Source organism: Mustela nigripes, chromosome 4 (genome assembly GCF_022355385.1).
Source record: "Mustela nigripes isolate SB6536 chromosome 4, MUSNIG.SB6536, whole genome shotgun sequence".
Classification (NCBI taxonomy): domain Eukaryota; kingdom Metazoa; phylum Chordata; class Mammalia; order Carnivora; family Mustelidae; genus Mustela; species Mustela nigripes.
This window is the reverse complement of record NC_081560.1, coordinates 166,323,358-166,348,668: the sequence shown is the minus strand read 5'-3', so window position 1 is coordinate 166,348,668 and position 25,311 is coordinate 166,323,358. Positions and strand designations below refer to the sequence as shown.

Here is a 25,311-nt window from a genome sequence, read left to right as displayed (position 1 = left end):
TAGGCAGAGAGGCAGGCTGAAAGAGAAAGAGGAAGAAGCAGGCTCCCTGCCGAGCAGAGAGCCCAATACGGGACTCTATCCCAGGACCCTGGGATCATGACCCGAGCCGAAGGCAAAGGCTTAACCCACTGAGCCACCTAGGTGCCCTTATCTGAGGAATAATTTTAAGGTGAGTTGTTACTAAGTGAGAACAGATGGTTGCTCATTTATTCTCTATTCCTGAATAACTTTGAATTATTTTTTCCATTACCAATGCTACATGTATTTTTTTACAACCTGCTTTGTAATTATAAATTTGTGGTTAGAATTCAAGTTATTTCCATGTGTCTCTTGTCAGAATGAGTTAAGACCATTTTTTTAAAAAGAAGAAAAAGCCCCAGGACACCTGGCTGGCTCAGTCGGTGGGGCATGTGACTCTTGATCTTGGGGTTGTGAGTTCAAGCCCCACATTGGGTGTAAAGCTTACTTAAAAAACCAAACCAAACCCAACCCACATTTCCCTCACACAGCCTTATATAGGAATAGTTCTCTGATTTTTTTTTTTTCTGTTTGTACCAGAATACAATATTCTAAAAGATAGCACTGACGCTTAGGGTGTGGGCTCGGGCAATGGCTTTTTCTGCCCCCCAGGGGTGTCCCTGGAGACTCTCCCCACAAAGCCACCTCTACAGAATGAGACGGGATGGCAGCGCAGCCATCTGGCCCTGGCAGGCTGGCAACACCACTGTAGGGCTCCTACAGTGTCTAAGCCCGTGTCAGTGTGCACTGGAACCTTCTGCAGAGGCCTGGCAACAAGAGGACAGGCAGCAGATTTCGTCCCTTTATCACCTAGGCAGACAGAAAAACCCCAGTTCCTGGCTGGTTCAGTCAGTAGAGCCAGTGACCCTAGGTCTCAGGGTTATGGGTTTGAGACCCACATAGGGTGTAGAGGTGACTTAAAGATAAAATCTTGGGGGGAAAAAAAAAATAATAAGATCTGACCAGAGAACATGTACGTTAAATTGAAGTCAGAAGTCTCCCTTGTGGTTCTTACCAGATTTGCTGCGGACCTTTGCTTAATTTCACTGACATTTCTCTCCTGTGGCTGCTGGCTGACTGAGGACTAGATATATACTGTCACAGGGGCCCTCTGAAGTGGGGCTGAGGCCAGAAAGGAGCTCTGGGAGCCAAGTGGCTCCCTGTTGCTGTCCTGTAGCAGGCAGCACAGATAAGCACACTGCGCCTAGCTCCAGATCTATCTGAGAGTCCTGTCTAAGCGGTTCTGGGCTCACCACTCTTCCATGGTCCTGCATAATCTCACAATCCGTCGCACCTCTGTCGTGTTCAAATTCGAAAAAGTACATTCTCCCGAGAGATGACTGCATCTGACTCGACTAGTTTTTACCTCCCAAGTCATTTTTTTCAGTAGTTTCTTACCTGAAGGTAAACCAACTTTTAACTTTTATGCTGCAAGATAAGCGATCTAGGGGAAATATTTCTCATTTTATAACATGATTTTCTTTTCTTTTTTTAACGTTTTGTTGTTGTTTTTGTTTGTTTGGGGTTTTTTTGGTCTGTTTTTAAGTAAACTCTACCCCCAACATGGGTCTCAAACTCACAACCCCGTGATTGAGAGTGGCACTACTCTCCTGACAGAGCCAGTCGGGATTTTCTTTCTTTCTTTCTTTCTTTTTTTAAGATTTTATTTATTTATTTGACAGAGAGAGATCACAGTAGGAGAGAGGAAGGGAAGAGATCACAGAGAGGAAGGGAAGCAGGCCCCCCCGCTGAGCAGAGAGCCCGATGTGGGACTCGATCCCAGGACCCTGAGATCATGACCCGAGCCAAAGGCAGCGGCTTAACCCACTGAGCCACCCAGGCGCCCCAGGATTTTCTTTTTAAACACGCACTTTTGGGGCGCCCTGGGTGGCTCAGTGGGTTAAAGCCTCTGCCTTCTGCTCAGGTCATGATCCCAGGGTCCTGGGATGGAGCCCCATATCTGGCTCTCTGCTCAGCGGGGAGCCTGTTCCCCTCCCCCCACTGCCTGCCTCTCTGCCTACTTGTGATCTCTTGTCTGTCAAATAAATAAATAAAATCTTTGAAAAATAAATAAATAAACACACACTTTTAATGAGAAAAAGCTCAGGTACTAATTCTCATGTTGGCCACATATTTCTGGTTTTCCCCTTCTGGGCATTTGGGTAAGCTTGACCTTTGTGGCTCCCTTATGATTGGGCACAGCTTCGGGATTGGTTCTAACTAACGAACAAGGGTTGGAAGTGACTTCTGTCACTTAGAGACCAGGATATCTCTTGTTTATGTAAGACCTTCCTTCCTGTAGTCCTCCTTCTACCGTGACAGTCAGCATTATTCCAGACAGAGATTTCAGGATCAGTTTGGCATCAGGATGATGATTGGCTGGGAACCAAGCTCCCATCCAACCTGCGATGGACAGAGTGTGAGAAGTAAACACGTTGTTTCTGGCTACTCCGTTGGACTTCTTTGTCACGAAGCCTGACCTACCTATAACCTATCCTGACCAACACGGTGTCTTTATAGGTTTTTCTGGGGGAAAGGATTGAAGCATTCATTAGAGTGTCACTAGAATTCCTGAGAATTCTTGTTCCAGAAAAAAGGCTGAGATCCACAAAACTGGAAGTATAATAGAAAAAGGGAGGTAGTGTTTTGTTTTGTTTTGTTTTGTTTTTTTAATTTTAAAGGAAAAATTAAGCAGGGCAGAAGGAGACTGGGGGAAGAAATGAGACAACTGGAATACACACCCTTGGCAAAACTGCCTTAGTCATAGCTAAGAGAACCACTCATGTGTTCACTGAAACTCCACCACCTTACTTTTTAACACAGTATTATGGGTAAAAGAAACTCTCCCCACTATGTGCCAGTTGTATGATGTTATATTTATCTAAGTCTCAAACTAAGTTCTAATTTCATTTCTTTTTTTTTTCCTTAAGTTTTCATTTATTTATTTATTTATTTATGTAATCTAACCTCTACACCTAATGTGGGGCTCAAACTCACGACCTTGTGATCAAGGGTCACATGCTCTTCTGCCTGAGTCAGCCAGGTGCCCCTAATTTTAAGATTTTATTTATATGTCAGAGAGAGGAGGCACACAAGCAGGGAGAGCGACAGGCAGAGGGAGAAGCTGAGCAAGGAGCCTGACCTGGAACTTGATCCTAGGACCCTACGATCATGACATGAGCCAAAGACAAATGCTTAATCCACTGTGCCCAGGAATTCTATAATTCCTTCATTTCTAATATACTACAACAAAAGCTTATTTGTGTAGATCAAAACTGAGGGAAAACTAACTTGGAAAAAGAATGGGTCCAGTGGCAAGATGGAGTGTTAGCGCAGGCCAGAAAACACCCTTAATGAGTTGATCCCACTTGATGGAGTTAATGTGGAAAGGCAGAAGGCATTCTCATCTGGGTCCCCACAAAATGGACTCTCTTGAAAGCCATTTTGGTCAAAGTAGTGTCCCACCAAGTTTAAAAGGGATAATACCCAGACTGGTCCCCTATGGAGTCCTACAAACTTTTGATCTTTTCCCTAGATCTTACAAACAAGTTTAAAAAAGAAAAACCTAATGAAAGAGACACACAAAAGCATACCCTCTTCTTCCCCAAACACACACCTATCCAGAGATTACATTTCCCAATGACAACTTTGAACGTTGTGACCTCATGGTGGGGAGCATTTGTCATGCTAAGCAAAATAGAAAACATGTTTTGAAAAACAATTACAGCCCACTGTAGGAACTGAGTCATGTGCCCTGAGTTCACTATAAACTTGGGAAAATACCACTCCCCAAATGGGCAGGAAATTCCTCATTAGGAAGCCAAAGCACACTGTGAATTAGCTCTCCTTCTACCCCACAGGACGGCAGGTGACCTCCCTGGCGTCTTGCAGTGCTTAGAGGAGCTTCTACCATTGCCACTATGGAAAAGGCCCCAATTTGGGAAAAGAAGCCCATGAAAGGCTTACAAGTTCATCTCAAAGACTGGACAAGCTTCTTAGAAGCACGACTGTAGATTACTAAAGAGAAGAGGCAGTGACCCTGGTTCAGATCACAGCTCACAAAACCACTGCCTAGCTTTGTGACCTTGGTCATTTTGTTTTCACTTCCCTCATCTGTAGAACAGGGAGAATAATGATTTCTACCTTACCAGTCGTTGTGAGGTCCATATGAGTTAATACTCAGAACCACGCTTGGCGTATGGTAAGTTTCCTAGATTGTTACTACTACTGCTGTTACAGGTGTGACCACAGATGGGAAGGGTTTTCTTTCCATTTCTCTTTAAATTCTCCCCAAAAATACTCCATTAAAAAAGCAAGGATGAGAAACAAGTCCAAGTCTGCTTCTAGGTTCTGTTCTTCACTAAATTCACTGGAAAACCAGCCCGAGCGCTACTGATCAACCTATCCTTGTCCAGAGAAGCCTGGACTTTAACCCAGTGGGTTAAAGCCTGGACCTCTGGAACAGAGGTCCAATCGCAGCTTAGAAGAAGGTCCAATCGCAGATTGGAAGAAGTCCAATCCACTTCCCACTCTGCTAAGGGTGGCAAATGCTCTGAGCTTTTGTTATGAGCAGCTCAACAATGGACATCTTAGGATAAGCTAAAAAGAAAAAGTTAGCAGGTGAAAAACAAGTGAATTTGTTCACAGTCTGTTTCATGCCACCTCAGGGGAATTCCACTGTCCAGAAACACTCCCTTCTCCCCAACTAAGGCCCAAACAAGGGGAAACTGGTGCCCGAGCGAAGGTCCCTGAAATTATTTCAGGAGCAGAAATTCCCAGCTCCAAGCTCTCCCTGCACAATGTAGTGTGGTATGTGGAAAGACTCCTAGGATGAGAATCAGGAGTTCCAGCTTCAGGTTCTTTGGCCTGAACATGTTGGTGGCCTCTCTCAATTTTGGTTTCCATCTTTGCTCAGCCTGTTCCATGAGGGGCATCCTCAGATGGGAATCAAACACACACAACTGAGACCCTCCACGACCAGGACCCGTCACCCCTCCAGTCTGACACATACAGTGCTGGAGGGGGTTGCTTTGGAGTGAGGCGCACTGACCCAATCTGTCAGCTGCACCCAGGTGAACAGTTCCTTCACAGGAAGGAACTGACACACGGAGGTGACAGGCATTGTTCACAGGTTTGTTCTTGATGTGCACGAAGACCTTTCTTGTTGTCTCACATGTAACAGAGTTCCAAGCACATTAGTACCCTCATCTCCCATTCCTTCCCAGACAAGCCCCATGGCCCCAGGGGAAAGGTCAACATCATGCACACTCTGTTCTTTCCCGTGGGGCCCTGGCCTACTGGGTTCCCTTGCCTGTGAAACCAGTCTACCCTTATTCCTATGTTTAAATCCTATGCACCCTTTAGCGCCCACTTCAGATGCCACCTCTTCCATGCAGCCTGCCTACACCCTGCCTAGCCAAAGCAAACTGTCCTTCTGAACATTCACAGAAGTTCTGGCGCATATATTCCACTCTCTACTTTGTCTCACCAGTGGGGCATCTTGTCTTATCTCCTCTCTCTGCTAGGGGTCTCTCTGTTGATGGCAAGGATTATGCCTCTCTACAGTTTATGCCTCTCTTGCGGTTTTTCAGAACCGCAAATTCATAGGTCCACCTCACACCTACTGAATAAAAAACTGCAAACAGGACCCAAAGATCCATGTTTTAATAAGCCCTCCAGGAAATTCAGAGGCTTGCCAAATTTTGAGAACCCCTGGAATAAGGGTTTACTGAATGAATAAATGATTGAATAATGAATTAAAGGACAAGTGCCATAAAAATGTATGGGATGGGGTGCCTGGGTAGCTCAGTGGGTTAAGCCTGTGCCTTCGGCTCAGGTCATGATCTCAGGGTCCTAGGATCAAGCCCGACATCAGGCTCTCTGCTCAGCAGGGAGCCTGCTTTCCACTCTCGCTCTCTGCCTGCCTCTCTGCCTACTTGTGATTTCTCTCTCTCTGTCAAATAAATAAATAAAATCTTTTTTAAAATTTTTTAAAAATTAAAAACATGTATGGGATAACAGTAATGATGATGACCAGCTCTGATAGCCTCAGTGATAAAGCAGGACCTTTGCTTCCCATCTGACACAGGCCCGGGAATGACTACTGCATTGGTTATGCTAAAAAGACATGGAGAAAGGGAGTCTGGGTAAGTGGTGCGTGTGCATGTGCATGCGCATGCCCGTGTGAGAAAGTCTTCAGTCTACAGAAGACTCAGCACCATAGAGGTGAGCAGGCTGGTGGAAATGTCTTTTTTGCTTTTATCCCCCGAGGCCATCTCTGTAGGCAACTGTGGTTAAAGAGGTACTCTGACAGAAACTCTGCCAAGGATTTCCTGGCAGAGACTTTATTTTCTTCCAAAGGAAAGAAACAGAAAGAGTAACGCAAAGCCCATTATTTTCACATGTCAGGCAAAGTTTAGAGACAATTTGAGGGAAATGGGTTCAAAGTGACCAAAATTCAGTTCTGATAAGAACTGAAGGGGCTGGGGCGCCTGGGTGGCTCAGTGGGTTAAAGCCTCTGCCTTCTGCTCAGGTCATGATCCCAGGGTCCTGGGATGGAGCCCCTCATTGGGCTCTCTGCTCAGTGGGGAGCCTGCTTTCCCCTCTCTCTCTGCCTGCCTCTCTGCCTACTTGTGATCTCTGTCTGTCAAATAAATAAATAAAATCTTCAAAAAAAAAGAAATGAAGGGGCTTATCCCAACACTCATCTTCCCTCCTATCTGGCAGAGGTCAAGACCCTGAGGAGGAGGAAAACCAAAGAATTCCGGAGTGGGGCAGAACACTCGCTGGGCATCTCCTGACCAAGAACCCATTTCTGGGCACCAGTGAGGACAGTTTTGCTTTGACAATGTCCGTCCCTCCAGAACTTGGAAAGCATGGTCCACCTCACAGAATGGCGAGTCTTTCCTCCTCATCCAGACTCTGTTCTCTGGCCTCCTCCTTTCCCTGAGTGATCACAACCAGAGAGAGAATTAGCCACCCAACAGCTCCTCCTCTGGCTTTCTTTAAGCCCTTGGGTGAAGTGCCTGGTTCTCAGGCCGCCTCCCTGCCATCTAGGTCTTCAAGGCCACGCTGCCCGGCCCTGCTGCCCCGCCCCGCCCCTGCCCCGGCGACGGTGACCCAATTCTGGTGGCTACTGAGCCTCTGCCAAAAGCCCAGGAGGCTCTGTCAATCTGAGACGAGGCCATCCGCGACACCATGTTTTTGCAACTGATGCCGCCTGGGCTGGGCCCCAGAAAAACCAACCGCAGCTCTGTGGCTTTCGGGCAGCCCAGCTTCGACTTTTGTTTTAACAAGGGGTGGGAGGGAGAATTGGAGCCCTGCAGTTATCTGCATCTAAAAACATTTAAACACAGTCTGTTCACCTGCTTGGCACTTTGTGTCCTCTAGGAAGTCCCTCCACCTGACCGCTTCTAAAACAGCAACAATCCTGGGTTGCTTACATTCACGGAGGACTGGTATAGACACCCCAAGCCCTGTCTTCTCCTTGCAAAGGGACTGTTCACTTGACTGCCCCTGGATTCCTTGGAAAGGCAGACGAGCCAGTCCTCAGTCCTCGAAAGGGAAGGATAAGGAGGAGGAGAAGTCCTTTTTGGAGGAACCATTCCCACTGGCTATAAGATACATTTACATGCAGAGGGACAGACTGCCCAGCCAAGAGTCTAATTTCCTTTCCATACCAAACAATAGCCCTTCCAGCTGCCTACTGACCACATCACCAGTGTGCAGGGAGTGGGGAGATCAGAGAGAAAAGGGGAGAAAGGACAAGGACGACGGGGCCAGGAAAGACACACTTCGACGAACCAGCTCAGTTTGTTTCCAAATGGAGGGAGTGATGAGGGCTTAGAACTATCTAGGGAAAGAGGCTACCATTTCTCCTCTCTACAGACAGGTGTGAGAACCAGCGTGCTGCTGGTCACCTGGGGACTCTCTGACCTAAGGATTCTCCTGTCCTCCCATTCCTTGTCCAGCATTCTGTGGGATCTCATCCAAGCTTCGAGAAGATTAGAATACAAAGCAAGTTAGTGAACTCCTTGAACCTGGCTGGCTCCCTGAAGACTATGCTGATGTCACCACCCTTGTGCAAGTCTGAAGGTGCATGTTCATGGCCTCAACCAAACCAGTGGTGAGATGAGGACTGTTTCCACACAGCAGTTAGCTGAGAGTAACAGGGGGAGATACACCAGGAAAGCAAACCTCCAGACATGTCAGCTTGAGCACTGGGGAAGAAACAGAGGGGGCTAAACCTCTATAGTCTCCCTCGCTCCAGGAGGGCTCCGTGAGCAGGGACTTAGGGGAAGGTGATCCCTCTGACAGGGACCAGAAACAGAGGCAGCACCTTGATGCTCTGTAGGAAATTCTGGAAGCCCTTAATGTTCTTACAAGAAAATGGCATTTCAGCTATTTACAAAGGCTAGTCTAGCATTCACAGTGGCTTGGCTGCTGTGATCTCTCTTTGCAAAGATGGCAAAGCCTGGGTGTCTGGCCTGGCCCAGGGAAGGATGGGAGTTGTCACTGCTCAGCCCACACTGGAGGGGGCATCAGAGGGAAGCCCAGGCAGGAGCTTTCTCAGCAGACAGGGTAACTACAGCCTCTTCAGAAGACTCAGACCATATTCGTTAGCAGACCCCCCCCTTTTTTTTTAAGATTTTATTTATTTATTTGACAGACAGAGATCATAAGTAGGCAGAGAGGCAGGCAGAGAGAGACAGAAGAGGAGGAAGCAGGCTCCCTGCTGAGGAGAGAGACTGATGTGGGGTTCCATCCCAGAACCCTGCGATCATGACCAGAGCCGAAGGCAGAGGCCACCCAGGCACCCCCATATTCTTCAGTCTTTAGCCCATGAGCACTCCTTCTCTACAGAGCAGCTGCTTCCAGACCCAGCAACAGATTTGACTCACAACCTGTCCCGGAGAGGAGAAAAGGTGCCCAGCCCACTGCTTCCCAATGAGCAGAGCCAGTAACCGGTAGGACCCTGGGGTGCCGAGACCCCCGGGGGGGCAAGGACTTACACCAGAGTTCATAGTAGTAGTTGCAGCACTGAGACTGTCCACAGCAGTGTCCTGTGTCACAAATGTAGCTCTGATTGTTGGTACCCACACAGGTTTCCTTATCCTTAAAAAAAAAATAAAAATAAAAAATTAGCATATGAAACTACGGCTTTTATTATGTTTTTTAAAGATTTTCTTTATTTATTTGAGAGAGAAAGAGTGAGAGAGAGCATGAGAGGGGAGAAGGTCAGAGGGAGAAGCAGACTCCCCATGGAGCTGGGAGCCCGACCCGGGTCTTGATCCCAGGACTCAAGGATCATGACCTAGGCCAAAGGCAGTCGCTTAACCAACTGAGCCACCCAGGCGCCCGAAACTATAGCTTTTAAACGCCACTTTTCCTCTCATCCCTTTCTTGCTGGTTATCTGCCCACCCTTCACCAAGACGGTCCAAACCAATGTTCATTCCGTGAAGGAAAAAAAAAAAAATTTGAACCCAAAACAACAGCAGATTGAAGAAAACAACAAAGGTTCATGAAAGGGGGAAGAGGATTCCGCACACAAAGACGACTGGTAAGAGCAAAGTTTTCCTCAGACAGGAAACAGATGCCTCACTTTCTTTACGGCCAAGCAGAAACACTCCATGCCCCGGTGTTCCACTCAGCCGGTAAAAAGATGCTGGTTCCCGTGTAATTAGCAGTACGCTTTAAATAAAACCAGCTTTTCTGTGAAAGTTCCTGGAACAATTAACGCAGTACATATTCTAGGATTAGCATTGAGTCAGTCTTCCTGTCCTTCAAAACACACACTGGTCAAGGTGAATTACAGTGTGATTCCAAAGAGGGCCAAGATAACTTGCCAGCCAAATTCTTCACTCTTAAGAAAAGGGGCGAACTGCCCAGCTGACCTCATCTGATCTCAATTTGCTAGATAATTTTTTGCTTATCAAATGATCTTGACTGAACCTAGGATTCACACTGTGCCTTGTCAGGGACAGTTCCAGAACGGGCACTGCTGAGTAACCGCCCCCACAGTCCGCTAAATTCTATTCACACCCCTGGGGGGGATGAGGGTGGGGGGTGAAGACGTCTTTCGACATTTCACATTTAAGAAATGAGATAGCCCACCGGCCAACCTGAACTTCAGCCCCAGGTGTACTGTGGACCCCACCATGTTCGCTGAGACCTCTAAGTCAAGAGCTCCATCTGGCTTTCAATGTTTATTCTAAGCCAAAAACACTAATCCATTTACTGGACGTGCTGTCTTTGTGCCAAGCACTGTGTTGGGGTATGTGGGATAAAAAGATGAATAAGTCATTGTCCGCACCCTCAAGAAGCCTGGGGCTAAGAAACGGGGGTGAGGGGGGAGCAAAAACAAAAAAACCCTGCTCAGCAGAGAAACTAAAACCACAGCATTGTATTTGCTGCTACTCAGGCTGACCCTGCCCACAGCGTACATCCGGGCGGACGCCTGCCAATGGAAACTTAAGTCACACGGTCAGTTCCTCCTCTCTGGGCCTTGCTTTACACTCCACTGTCTACTTGGCCAAGGGTATAAACAAGGCACTCCAGCAACCAGCTACAGGGCTAAGGCTGGGCAGAGACCGTTCAGGTGCCTGACATCACAGAGAGAGGACAAGGTAGAGGGCACAGCTAAAGACCAGAACCTGGGCTCAGTGCCCGTCTCCGCCACACAGGCTCAGGTGTTTCCTGGTCTTTAAGGGCCTTATGGCCTTGTGGAAAGGGATTTGGGAAGAAGGAAACACGGTAAAGGTGTCTGAAAGCTCTGACAGTGAGGGTTTCACAACACTACCAACAGAGTTCCCCCCATCTCTGCCTTCCCACGTCCACTGTAAGCACGAAGGAGGTGCCGGGCAGTAGGGGGAGGGCTTGCGGGAGAGGGGAGGCCTGCCCCATCGGAGGTCTCCTCTGAGGCCTGGTGCACGTGGAGAAAGCAGATCTGGGCTCAATTCTTTTGCTAGAACACACCCTCCCTGACTTCAGAGCAAAACACTGCTTTCATAAGGACATCAAAAAGTTTCTCCCAAGTTTACCAGGCCCCGAAATGCCATTCTTTTGGCACTGACTCTCAAGAGCACAGTTCAAAGTGTCCACATAGTTTCTAAAAGGGGCTGTGCTGCCTACACTCCAACACATGAAAGAATCCAGTGACACTTCTGCCTCGGGGAAATTCGCCAGATGAGGTCCAGGCTCTGAACACAGGGCAGCCAACTGGTCCTAAGTGAAGCGTGGAATGGAACGCGTTTGAAATCTAAACAAGTGGTATCCTCATGACCCTACTGGTGTCAGCTTTTCTCTCAACTTTTCCATCCCCTGGCACAGAAGTCTGGTCTACACAGGATCCCGCTCTTTTTCCCATCTCTGCCTCCACTTCCCTAGGGAGAGCTGAACTCCAGAAGCATTATTTAATCCAGTGTTCCTCAAACGCTTGTACCCAGTAAATCTCGACCCCTGTTCTTCTTCCCCTGCCCCTCGACAGAGTACGCAGACTGCCTGGTGATGGAAACTGTTGTTCTCTGTCACAGGAGGAAGGAAAGCAGGTGGGCGGTTAAGGAAGACAAAAAGTAGACTCATGCACCTTTAGCAAGGAAGGAATGTTGGAGCAGGAGGGTAAGTGAGATGTGAGTCCCAAGGTAAGTTCCTCCAGAAATCTGCCCGTAGGAAAGGAAAATCCCGGAGCCTAGGGTTTGGCCCTGGATCTCTTGGGTTTGGTCTTCACTACAGAGAACTAGGGCCCTAGGAGGAGTTAAAGATGCTTTACCATGTCTCCTTCAACCCTAAGTCTTTATTAGCCTACCCACCTCCCAACCCCTTCCACAGCAGCCTTGGGTCAACATAAGGGCTCCTGAAATCTGTCTCCTCTCACTCAAAGAGACAGCAAAGAAAAGCGGTGTGCAAATGCTGCCTGGTGCTCTTCCAGCCTTCTCTGGAGGGAAGGAGCTAATCCCGGATCACCCAGAAGACTCTCAAAGACCTCCAAGACCAATGTGAGGAAGACACAGGTTAAGAGTCAGGTTGAGAGTCCGGGTCTAAAGCACAGGTCTCACACTGGGCTAATTGAATTAACTGTGTGAACTTGGGTCAGTTACTTAACTTCTATGAGCTCTTAATATCAATGTTATACTGTGAACCATTATTGCTGGGCATGAAAGACCATCTAAACAGCCCTTTGCATTCACTTAGAACTATTTCAGAAGAGTCAAGTTCACTGACAATGTGGGTTGCTCCAGACACATGAAGAACAGAAAAAGAACCGGAGAGAATGGAATGGATAAAGTTCAAATATGAAATATTCTCAGCACCTTTTAGGAAGGTGATTATTCTCTGCCTTGCCTCCAAGCATCTTCAAGCACTTTACACACATTACGTTGTTCAGCCCAAGTCTTGAAGAGGGGGCAGTAAATATCCCTCCCACACCCTCTCCAGAAAGTGAACCAAGAAATGAATTGCACTCTCCCTATGGGCAGGAGCTCTGTCTCCTCACCTATCTCCCCCACTCCCAATACAAGCACGGGGTTTGGTGCATAATGGTTTGCTAACAAAACATTGGCTATTCAAGCTGGGGGTGAATAATGCAGCTTATGTGGACTGAGCACCTGTTATGCCAGGCACTGTTCTAAATGCCTTCATCTATTCCTTAATCTTAACTTGAAAGCAAGTTATGAAGTGGGCAGTCTCAGGGAATAGAGGCCAAGAGAGGTTGAGTAACTTGCCTAAGATCACACAGCTAGGGAGTGTTTCGAGCTCTTTCACTTGGCCCCAGAGCCTGGGCTTTTACTAGTAAGCTTTAGCTGCCTTGGTTGAGGTTACACTCCTTCAGCTTCTTTTTATACTTCAGTTGCAGTAAATTCCCTGAAAACCCCAAACCAAACAAAATCAACATTTGTCTTTGAAGGAAAAGATAAGGACCCTGCCCTTGTGGAGCTCTTTGACTTTTTGGGAAGAGTAGCCTTCATCTCCTACTCAGAGAGGACGGGCAACGTGCTCAGGGCGCCTTCCTTTTTTGCTTGAAAGGTGGTTTATTCATATACTAATTTTTTGAAAAGCAGAATGCTGTTTCATCCCAGTGTGGAATGTGGCCACAACGGTCATGATTTCTGTCCTCATGGAGCTTGCAGTCTAGTGAAAGACTGATAAAGCAATCACGCAGATAAAACTACAACTAGAAAGAGAAAAACACATGGTTTGGTAAGAGTTTACAAGAGATTAAGACCCAGGAGTTAGTCATGAAGTTGGTCCAGACAGCTTCTGTGACAAAGGTAACCTTGAATGGAGATCACCAACATGGCTGGAAAATTAGTAACCAGGGAAGAGGGATGGGGAGAACATTCTAGGTAAAGGAGAAGGTACAAGCAGAGACGTTTAACTAAAAGGACATTGCAGAAGAAGTAGGTAGGAAAGTTAGGTAAATGGGGACCCGTCTGTGCAGGGAGGTGATGAGATCAGATCTGCATTTTAAGGACAGCTCCTTCCCAGCAATGTTTTCATTTGCATAAAACTGCACAGCCAAAAAATTGTTAGAAATGTAGAACTTGTCATAAAGAAACCGTGTGAAACACGTGCTCTCATGCTGAGGTCTCTCATCTCAAGAACGATGGTGGCAATGACCATCAGCTGCCTCGTTTCTTATAGCTATGCGTCTTCAGCCCAGATTTCCCAGCGACTGGCTCTGAAATACAGGGCACACATGGTCCTCAAACAAAAAGCACAGGCACAAAGGAGAACCAAGACCAACACTGAACTAGAAAGAACATTTTTACAACGGAAAAGGATGAAGAGTATACCTTTTGCACATATGTAAAAAATCATCTCATCTCTTGGGGCAGCATCCACTGTGGGACCAACAGCACTTTCCTCAATAGTTTCCATCTCTTAGAGTTGCTGTTCTCAGCTAAGTCACTGTAAAGGTCAATTAATCAGTATAAGAACTTTCCAAGCACCAGCATAAAGAGAGACACTGGGCAGTAACGGTTCCCCAAGGATGGTTTTAATTTGCCAATTTATGGGGTTGGAAAACCCTGCTAGTAACTGGCAACAGCATCTTCATGTCCTTAGGAAAGCACCGAAGTTTTAAAGTCTGAAACTAAAAAATAGGAAAACTGAAATTGTTCACAGGTGTTAAAGCACAGGACACTATCTTGGCTACAGGGTATGAATGAGTTGGGAGAACTACTTTTGGCTTTCCCTACACGGAGAAGGAACAGTTTCTTTCTTTAAGATTTTAGTTCTTCATTTGAGAGAAAGAGAGTGAGAGAGAATGAGCACGATTTGGGGGAGTGGCAGAGGGAGAAGCAGACTCCCCACTGAGCAGAGAGCCTGATGTGGAGCCCAGATCCCAGGACCATGGGATCATGACCTGAGCCAAAGGCAGATGCTTAACCAACTGAGCCACTGGTGTCCCGAGAAGCAACAATTTCTAATCAAAATGTCCAATTCCACAAATTAAAGAACAAATATGTATTGATATCCCTCCCCACATGCCAGGCACTGTGCTAGATGCTATAGCTGCAGCAATGAGCAAGGGATTCTGGGAGAAGAGATCCTGCTTCCATGGCAGGAGAGCTAGGTTGGTAACTTTAAAAATTCTTCTTTGTCAAAACTCCTATAAATAGTGGCTTTATAACAATATCCTTTTAATTACACAGCTGAGCTAGCAAGAAAGTAAGAAAAAGCCCAAGGGCTCATAAATGTTGGGGGAAACTAGAAAGTAAAGTGGTAAATGAGGTCAGGCTTTTTCAGTTGCCCTGGAAAAGGAGGCTGTTTATTGCTCTTGGGCCCACCTGAAAACAAGGAAATTGGAAACTGGAAATGACATATACAATTGGAAATGATATATTCAATGACAACCCTCAAAAAGACAGAGAAGGCTAGGAAAAAATTAGCCTGTTGGCACATGGTGACAATAAGAAACCTCTAAACTGAGAGGGAAAAAAACCATCTGCTTTAATAGTCCACAACCATAGGTCTTTCCATAAGCTAATTTGAGATCTGAATTGTAGTACTACATGGTCTAAAAATCCTCAAGGCAAAAACTGAACACAAAAAGTGGTTTCAGGCTTGCAATGACCCTGTGATATCTGGCAAAAGAAATACAAAACTCTGAGGAGACCTACCCTCAATCAGGGTACTGATTCCAATAAATAAAGCTCTGTTGAAGATGAGCTCACAACAGGAAAATACAAAAACTTATGCAGAAATAAGTCATGGTGAACAAGACTTGGGAAATTCAATGAAAGCAGGTTAAGACTCTTGGAAAAAAACTTAATAAAACGATCAGATAAGCTATAATATATAAATGTGTATCAAATTATTGAAACCAAAAAGAAAGAATACAAAATATGAGACATGAACATACTGAAGAAAACAGCGACTGAGCAGATTGGGGGGAAAATGTATAGAAAAATCATTATTGAAATTTAGAAACTCGAAAGATTGGTTACACAGAGATCAGACCAAGTTAAAGAGAGAATTGTTGAACTGGGACACAGATCTGAGAAAATTACTCAGCAAAGGGCTTATACCAATTAAAAGACATAGGAATGGAAAATGAGAATAAGAAGAAGAATATAGAAGAGATGTGATATTTAAAGAGACAGCTGAAAATTTCCCAGAGCTGATTAAAGATGTGGAATTTTCAGACAATAATAATAAACTCATACAGGGGCACACTGTTTGAAACTACAGAACAACACCCAATGATCCTAAACATGTTCAAGTGGGGAAGACTGAAAATTAACATTAAAATAGTAATAATCTCTATGAAAATATAAAACAGGATAATAGGACAAAAGGTTTTTTTTTTTAAGATTTATTTATTTGACAGAGATCACAAGTAGGCAGAGAAGCAGGCAGAGAGAGAGAGAGAGAGAGAAGGAAGCAGGCTCCCTGCTGAGCAGGGAACCCGATGTGGGGCTCGATCCCAGGATCCTGGGATCATGACCTGAGCTGAAGGCAGAGGCTTTAACCAACTGAGCCACTCAGGCGCCCAAGGACGAGAGATTTTAGATGGAACAGTCAGGAAAGGCCTCCCTGGGAAGGGGAAGGTGACATGAGTGGAGCTCTGAGTGATGAGAAGGAGCCAGATTAAGGAGACTGTAGGAACAGTGTTCCAGGCAGAGGGAATGTCAAGGGCAGGCAAAGATACCAATACAGGAATGAGCTTGGTGTGCTCCAGGAAAAGAAAGAAGGCTAGTGTGGCTGAGTACACCGAATCTCAGGGAGAGTAGTATGAAAACAATCACTAAGAATTTGGAAGAGGCCACGCCTCGTACACCTTGCGTAACAGTTAAAACATAGTGACTTACAAATTCATTGTTGGCTCTAATGTTGCCGGATATATGAATAATACCAAAATATTTTTGCAACTCTAAGATTACATTTCAACTTGGGACTCCCCCCCTCTCTTTTTTTATCTTCTTGCTTTGTGACTGCTACTACAAATAAGTAACAAGAGCAACTCTCCTTCCAGTCTTGAACCAGGAATGGCTTTCCAGAAAGTAGACCAAATTCTAGCACTATATATCTACTGAACCAGAGTGCTATCTGATTTTGTAATACTCTATAACCAAAGGGCTTCATAAACCAGATAAATCTGAAATGGCTAAATGAGAAAAGATAGCAAGCAACCTTAATTTAGAATCAGCTACTTTCTATCCTTAGAATCTTCCAATTCTGAAAATGCAGCACTTTCAGTCCCAGGTTCTTTAAAAAAAAAAAAAAAAAAAAAAAAAAAAAAAATTGTAGGGACACCTGGGTGGCTCAAGTGGGTTAAAGCCTCTGCCTTCGGCTCAGGTTATGGTCTCAGGGTCCTGATGCGAGAGCCCCGAATCCTAACACTATTGGGCTCTCTGCTCAGCAGGGAGCCTGCTTCCCTTTCTCTCTCTGCCTGCCTCTCTGCCTACTTGTGATCTCTATCAAATAAATAAATAAAATCTTTTTTAAAAAATCTGTAGGTGATCATAAAAAACATTCTTTAAGTTTTTGTGGATTTACACCTGCATTTTTACAATAAGATAGCTAATATCAGTTTTTCCCTAATGCTAATGATTTTAAGCTGTTTGAAGGACTGAGGGAAATAAGTAGATTCGTTCAAGGGCACACATTTTGAATTGGATGTAAAAAGATTACAGAGAGTTGGGGGGTGAAGGAAACTAAATTCAGGTAGAGAGAAACGATCCAGCAGGAGTCCTAAACTATTGTTTCCTACAGGTTCATCTAATCTCCCTTTTTATTTATGATAGGGAGTGTCGCATACTACTTTTGTATCCTTCACAATATAAACTATACATGACAATTACTCCTTTAATCTTTCTTACCTAAAAGAGCTCTGTTTCATCCTTTCTGATAAAGGGCAAGTCATTGCTAAATTAACCAAGACTCTGCTTTCTATGCACTGGGATATTAGGAATGAATTTTTATGCTGTTTGGTTGAGTTCAGTAATTTTCCTAGAGGACAGTCAGGCAGGCAGTTTCCCCTAAACAAGCCAATAAATCTAATCTGATAAGATTCAGCCTCATCCCTCACATATGATAGCATGTTTTACCCCTAGGAGCTCTAGCCTCCAGTTCCCTGGGCTAGAGAATACCCAGTCTCCCTCCATCTAGGGGTGAAGTACCTCGTAGGGTAAAGCCAAAGACTGAAGCCAGTAACACTGGAGAAAAGTCTAAAACCAATGCAGGCAGCTGCAGCTTCAGGATGTGTGTACTGTGGAAGGGGAGTCCCGGGGACCCCTGCTGTAGCAGCGGCAAGGGTCCATTGACTTCTGCCTATGAGGGTCTCATGGAACAATTCTGTCTGGGGACTCTCAAAGATTGGTATACCCCACGGGGTGAGGAAGGGCAACAGTGAATCAGAATCAATCATGGCATCCCACAAACAGTGAATTTGCCCCAAGGAAGCAATGAACACACTTTGATAATAAACACAACAAAATAGAGACATGTTTCCGGAAGTATGGTCCGTGGGCCCAAAAATCACCCGGTGTATTTAAGAATGTAGGTTAAGAACTTCCATGGCGGGGACGCCTGGGTGTCTCAGTTGGTTAAGCAACTGCCTTCAGCTCAGGTCATGAGATGAGCTCCTGCATCGGGCTCCCTGCTCCGCAGGGAGTCTGCTTCTCCCTCTGACCCTCCCACTTCTCATGCTCTCTCTCTCATTCTCTCTCACAAATAAATAAAATCTTAAAAAAAAAAAAAAAAAAAAAAAAAGAACTTTCACAGGTTCGGCTTACATATATTGAAGTTTGAGAACCACCGCCCTAGATTTATAAAAACATACAATATACATAGTGCCTCCCTCTAAAAGTGGAATGCTCTAATATTCTTTTTCTAGAATCCCAAACATATCCCAAAAGTTACCCCTAAGAGTAGCCACTTAGAATCAAGGCCTATACAATGAGTCAAATGCTTTCTGCTTCACTTCATTAAAAAGTACATGTAATAGATCATAAACATACACTTAAAAAAAAGTGTATGTTTAAGGGGGCGCCTGGGTGGCTCAGTGGGTTAAAGCCTCTGCCTTCGGCTCAGGTCATGATCCCAGGGTCCTGGGATCGAGCCCCACATCGGGCTCTCTGCTCAGCAGGAAGCCTGCTTCCCTTCCTCTCTCTCTGCCTGCCTATCTGCCTACTTGTGATCTCTGTCTGTCGATTAAATAAATAAAATCTTTAAAAAAAAAAAAAACAAGTCAGGTACACTTGTACCCACACTAGTACTGCTGCATTGCAAACTGGATCCTCATTAAACAGCCCCCAAACAGAGCAGCCAAAAAAAAAAAAAAAAATTAAAATCCATTTCCTGTGTTACCCTTAGGAACCTGAATAACAAACTCAGAAAAAGCCACTTGACCCTGGTAGGAAAATCCCAGAGCACAGATCGGAAGTTGCAACATATTCCATGGTTTTATTAAAGGCTACTCGTTGATGTCTTTGCACATGCAGACCTGTGAGGTCTTGCTGGCTACAGCAGGTCTGGACAATGGGTAAATGTGCCATTCTTTAACCCCTGGACACTTAGAAGGAAAAGCAGTCCTGCCTCTAGGTATCCCCAGCAATCCCTCATCACTGGCCTCTTCTCCCCCAGAATAAATGCACTGAGAAGTACGGCATCTTCAGCAAGGGCCAGTGCAGAGAGCTAAGGGGCAAGATATCACCACTCAACAGAGCAGGTGACACTCAGGCAGAGAAGGAGGGCGATTCAACCGACTATCATGTGGTTATAGTTGGTCCCATGAGGGCAGGTTCTTTCCTTCCTAATTGTATCACCGTGTCTCCTGCCTGAAAGCAGGGATTGCCAACTGGTGGCCCTCAGACCACAATGGGCCCACTAATGAGTTCTATGCCCACATGGTAACTTTGTTTTTCAACTTTTTTTTAAGATTTTATTTATTTATTTGAGAGAGAGACAGTGAGAGAGAGCATGAGAGAGGAGAAGGTCAGAGGGAGAAGCAGACTCCCCATAGAGCAGGGAGCCCGATGCGGGACTCAATCCCAGGACTCTGGGATCATGACCTGAGCTGAAGGCAGTCGCCCAACCAACTGAGCCACCCAGATGCCCTGTTCTTCAATTTTTTAAAATGATTTATTTATTTATTCATTAAAGAAAGAGCAAGAGAGGGGCGCCTGGGTGGCTCAGTGGTTTAAGCCGCTGCCTTCGGCTCAGGTCATGATCTCAGGGTCCTGGGATCGAGTCCCGCATCGGGCTCTCTGCTCAGCGGGGAGCCTGCTTCCCTCTCTCTCTCTCTGCCTGCCTCTCCATCTACTTGTGATTTCTCTCTGTCAAATAAATAAATAAAATCTTTAAAAAAAAAAAAAAAGAAAGAAAGAAAGAAAGAGCAAGAGACAGGGAGGGAGGGGGCAGAGGGAAAGGGAGAGAGAGAATCCCAAGCAGATTCCCCACCAACTGCGGAGCCCAACATGGGGCTCAATACCAGACTCTGAGATCATGACCTGAGCCAAAATCAAGAGTCAGACACTTAACTGACTGAGCCACCCAGGCACCTTTGTTTTTCAATTTTTTTTAAAAATGGAATCAACGGGGGCACCTGGGTGGTGTGGTCAGTTAAGTGACCAACTCTTGGTTTTAGCTCAGGTCCTGATCTCAGGACTGTGAGATGGAATCCTGCTCAGGCTCTGTGCTCAGTGCAGAGTCTGCTTAACTCTCTCTCTCTCTCTCTCCCTCTGTCCCGCCCATTCACTTATACCCTCTCTATCTGTCTCTCTCTAAAACAAATAAACCTTTAAAAATAAAAATGGAATTAATGGTCATTTTTTTTTTAAACCAGCAAAACCAGGTTTGTTCAAGCAGAGTGGAAAATTATAACTCAAGACAAGCAAGCTACAGCAGAGCCCCTGGCAAGCCCCTAGCTGTCAACATTTTCAAACAAAAAGGAATCATACAGAAATCAGATTTCCAGCTTCTCGCAAATTCCAGGCCCACATTCCCTTAGCAGCATATCAGGCTGGCTCACAGATGTACACAGGCTCTGGCCTCACCTCACGCACCACCCACCCCCACCAACAATCCCTGCTGTCCACGAAGTCCATCTGCTTCACTCAAGCTGTCACGGCCTGGCTCCTGTGGGCATCTGATTAGCTCCTCCTGCTCTCAAGTTCAGTAACAGACGTCCATGCCCTCACCTTGAGGTTAAGGCGAGCTGCAGAGACCCAAACATCAACAGCAGACGTGCACCTTCCGTACTGGGGCTCAAGCAACACACTGCACAAGACATGTAAACAGAGACCGGACAAAGAGGAGGGCCCCTCTTCGCTGCACGAGAGGAACAGCTCTGGACAATCTGGAAAACAAACCTCTTGCCACAACACTCAACAGGCTGCAGAAAACCCAGTTCTTCCCAGGATCTGTGTTTACCAAGCACTTGGCTGGGCATTTTCCCTTATGTTAAGTTTTTCCCACAGAAACCAAGGAAAGCAAGGCCCAGAGTGGCCAGACAGCTAGAACAAGTTGTCTAGACCTAAAGCCCAAATCGCACTGGAAAGTACTGAATGCTTAGGGGTTATCCTAAACTTTCATGCTAGATGCTGAGGGACACAAAAATGACAGAGAAGATATGGACTTGGCCTTTGAGGAACCCTGTAACAACCAAATTGCTAGGCTAAAAAAAAAAAAAAAAAAAAGGTGATGTTTCAGCTCTTGTTGCTGAAAATCTTCCTGAAATATTCAGGTTTATTGTGTGCCTTAATTAAGTACCATCTCATTAACAGGATTCATTCTTTTTTTAATGACTTATAACGTGGCAAAGCCTCAGGATCATAGTTTGGAGCACTGATGATAGGCACACGACACTCACTATTAAAGTAATATACATAAAACACACATTTATATAGGACTCTCAAGGTTTTCAAGCTTCTTTAATGGGCAGCCTCTCATTTGAACCTGCCAGCCAGCACCTGCAAGAAGTCAGAAGGGCTAGGACCCTCGTCTTACAGATAAGGAACTGCCATGTAGTCCAAGGCTAAGAATGACAGACTCCGGACGGTGGACGCCCTGGCCTTCTGACTTTGGGGTCAGTATTCTTTCTAGGACTGGGTTCTAGCTCATCAAAGTCTTTGCTAAATCTTAAAAATGGCTCTTGCTCAAATAAAATACTCACTTCTCTGCCTGGAAAGAAGTATGGCCTTCATAGATATCTGAAATATGGAAGGTACCTGTAGACTTATCACTGATATGCTTTAAAAGAGACTCACCATAGTTTCATTTGACAAAGAAGAGAACATGTGGGATCACAGAGATCATCCTTGCTTTAAGCAAAATTCTAAATTTAACCCCATTTTTTTTCTCAGAAGTTCCAGCCCACTGCAGCAGGCTTTGGTTGGGAGCAAAAGAAATAATAACAGGACTTGTCCTGCCTGCTGTCTGTCCGGAGAACCGTTCCAGAGATTTACTGCCAGTAAAAAGTTCGACACTGTTCAAGGAAACTATTTACTTCTACCTGGGACAAAGTGTCACAATAAAAATGGTCTCCCTGGGCATGTGATGTAATGGGCACCGGGTGTTATACAAGACTGATGAATCACGAACTCCACCTCTGAAGCTAGTAATACATTATATGTTAATTTATTGAATTTAAGTAAATTTTAAAAATAAAATGTATTTTGTAAACAACAACAACAAACTCCGATATCTATACTACAGAAACTTATTAGCATAGCATTAAGCAAAAATATAGTAGAAAAATGGAGTTACATATCAAAGATAATGCTCTTAATATTATGAGTAGTCTTTTCCATCTGTCTTGCATCAGGATACACACACTTTATTGTCCATACCCTGCCTATAAAGTTAGAAAAAATTACTAAGCTTATCACAAATTGATTGAATACTGCTAAATACTAGGGGTTCCTGGGTGGCTTAGTCAGTAAGCCCCTGTCTTTGGCTCAGATTGTCATCCCAGGGTCCTAGAATTGAGCCCCAAGCCAGGGTCCCTGGTCAGGGAGGAGTCTGCTTCTCCCTCTCCCTCTGCCCCTACCTCCCTGCTCGTACTCTTTTGCTCTAATAAATAGATACAGATAAATATAAAATAAAGGTCTCCCCAGTAACAGATACAAGATTTTAAAAAAAAAAAAATCTTCAGAATCCAGAGGCTATGTCTCCAAAGGACTCTGAGTAACTTAAAGAACTTTCTGAACTCTAAGACATGACATTTAGAGATGAAAGGAGGGGCGCCTGGGTGGCTCAGTCAGTTAAGCATCTGATTTTGGCTCAGGTCATGATCTCAGGGTCCCAGATCAGGTTCTGCATTCAGCAGGGAGTTCGCTTCTCCCTCTCTCTCTGCCCCTCTACCACCACCCCCGCCCCCATTCATGTTTGCTTGCTCTCTCTTTCTCTCAGGCTGTCTCTCAAATAAATGAATACAATCTTTAAAAAATATAAGGACTATGGGGCAGCTGGGTGGCTCAGTGGGTTAGAGCCTCTGTGTTCGTTCGGCTCAGGTCATGATCTCAGAGTCCTGGGATGGAGCCCTGCATCCAGCTCTCTGCTCAGCGCGGAGCCTGCTTCCTCCCTCTCTCTCTGCCTGCCTCTCTGCCTACTTGTGATCTCTGTCTGTCAAATAAACAAATAAAATCTTAAAATATATATATATATATATATATATATATATATATAGGGGCGCCTGGGTGGCTCAGTGTGTTAAATCCTCTGCCTTTGGCTCAGGTCATAGGGATCGAGCCCCACATCAGGCTCTCTGCTCAGCAGGGAGCCTGCTTCCTCCTCTCTCTCTGCCTGCCTCTCTGTCTACTTGTGATCTCTGTCTGTCAAATAAATAAACAAAATCTTAAAAAAAAAAAGATTAAAATATATATATATAGAGAGAGAGAGAGAGAGAGATTAAAGGAGACACCTGATGACTTAGAAAAAGGGGAATTTACTACTTTATCAGAGATAGAGTACAACAGACCCAAGTCCCAGCAGTAGAGTAGGCACTTGGCTTAAAATATGGCCTGTTACTGAAATAATTGTAGCCTATTCTTTAAACTATATAAAGTTATTTAGGCACTACTGAGATCCCATCCTTCTGAAAGCGGGTTTCCAGATTACTACTATGCAGAGTAAAGGATAAATTACCAGTTCCAGAAGGGCTGGATCTTAGCTACTGGCCATAAAAAATTAACTCCATATCCTCCCTTGACAAGACATAGTACTTGCTAATTAGGGGAAACCATGATGTTAAGATTCTAAATCTTTGGGTAGGTACTTAATACGTATTGCTTGGAAAGCAGCAGGAAGAAGTACACCTATTTTCCCTATATTCAAACATCTCAGTCCACTCTCCCTGAGACCTGTGACTTCTGTGACTGCTCCCTAAGCGGACTGGACACACCACGCATCAGTAAGACCAGCCATGAGTTTCTCTGCCTCAGCTCTACTGGGGGCCAGATAATTCTTTGTGTAGGATGTTCAGCACCATCCCGGGTCTCTACCCATTAGTGCTGGTAGCAACACCCCACCTCCCAGATTATGACAATCAACAACCTCCAAATACTGCCAAATGTCCCCCAGGTCAAGGGGCAAAATTGCCTGTAGTTTAGAACCACTGTTCCAGCCAAACCGCACTACATGATTTAGTGCAGAGTCGTGTTCTATCTGGTCTTGCTGCCTGATTGCCTCATGGGCCCTCCAATCATTCTGTGAATTCCCCAGGAGCAGAATGACGTCCATCTCCCAAGTGCACCTGCCCTAGCAAAGGATCAGACATGCAAAAATCTTCAGGAAAGTGCTGACCTGCTGACTGACCGTCGAAGAACCGGAGGGGCTAGTTCTGCCCCACGCTCCCCTGTGCTTCTCAGCTACAATAGAACAAGCAGTGGCCTGAGGGAAGCCTCCAAGAGTAAGACTGAGGCTGTGGTGATGTGATTTTGCATGACCACTGAGAGACCTGCCCATTGACCCAACAATCAGAGCCGGCCCCATAAATCCAGGAGACGGAGAAGTGATAGCACGTTCTATTTTTGCTGGCAGCTTGCCCTGGCCTATCCTGGGCCTTCCCACCACCCGCCAGAGCCACACCCAGAGGAGTGGGAGGTCACAGGTATTCACACCACTGTGTACATAACCCAGGATTTCCAAATCTCTGATGGAAACCACAGGATCAGATGGGCAGTATGCAAAACCAAGAATGACTACATGTCACAGGTCAGTGAAAGACCTTGAGAATGTGTGTGTTGAGCAAGAGAACCAAACAATAAAAATTTCCTGGCCTCCTTGATGCAATGCCCAAGGGAACTGATGTCTGATGTGCAACACGGCCCCAGCAAGCTCCACGGCACTTTCAGGAAAAGAAGTCACTGTGCTCTACTTCAGCCATCCTCTGGGCATGGCTCCGTATTCCCTGAAATGCATACAGCTTTCAGCTTTCCCCTGCTGCCCTTCCTCTCTGAGTAAAAGAACAAGACAGCTCAAGCAAGTCACCTCCCAGGACTGAATCACCATTTCCAGCAACCAGCAGGGGATGCCCCAAAGGTCCAGAATTCAAGTTGAGTTGAGCCCAGCCCAGAGAAGCAACGCTAGAGGCTACAGAGGAGTGCAGAAATGCCTAAAGCAAGTCGATGTGAGGAGCCCCTTTCAACCCACTAATTCTACAAATGAGCAAGAGTCAAGAAGTGCAAGGGGATGAGAACTAAGAAACTAGTATCTCGGGGCGCCTGGGTGGTTCAGTTGTTGGGCATCTGTCTTCAGCTCAGGTCACGATCCCTGCGTCCTGGGATTGAGCTCCACATCCATGCTCAGTGGGGAGCCTGCTTCTCCTTCCTCAGCTCCCCCCTGCTGGT

General features: G+C 45.6%; 1 protein-coding gene across 2 annotated transcripts in view; it reads right to left on the bottom strand.

The window, feature by feature from the left end:
* Positions 1 to 25,311, bottom strand: part of WBP1L (WW domain binding protein 1 like) — a 61,534-nt gene that overhangs the window by 7,100 nt on the left and 29,123 nt on the right. For both annotated transcript variants that reach the window (XM_059398463.1, XM_059398464.1), the window contains exon 2: positions 9,030 to 9,132. In XM_059398463.1, the coding sequence (XP_059254446.1) occupies positions 9,030 to 9,132 (103 nt within the window). The remainder of the gene's footprint in view (positions 1 to 9,029; positions 9,133 to 25,311) is intronic.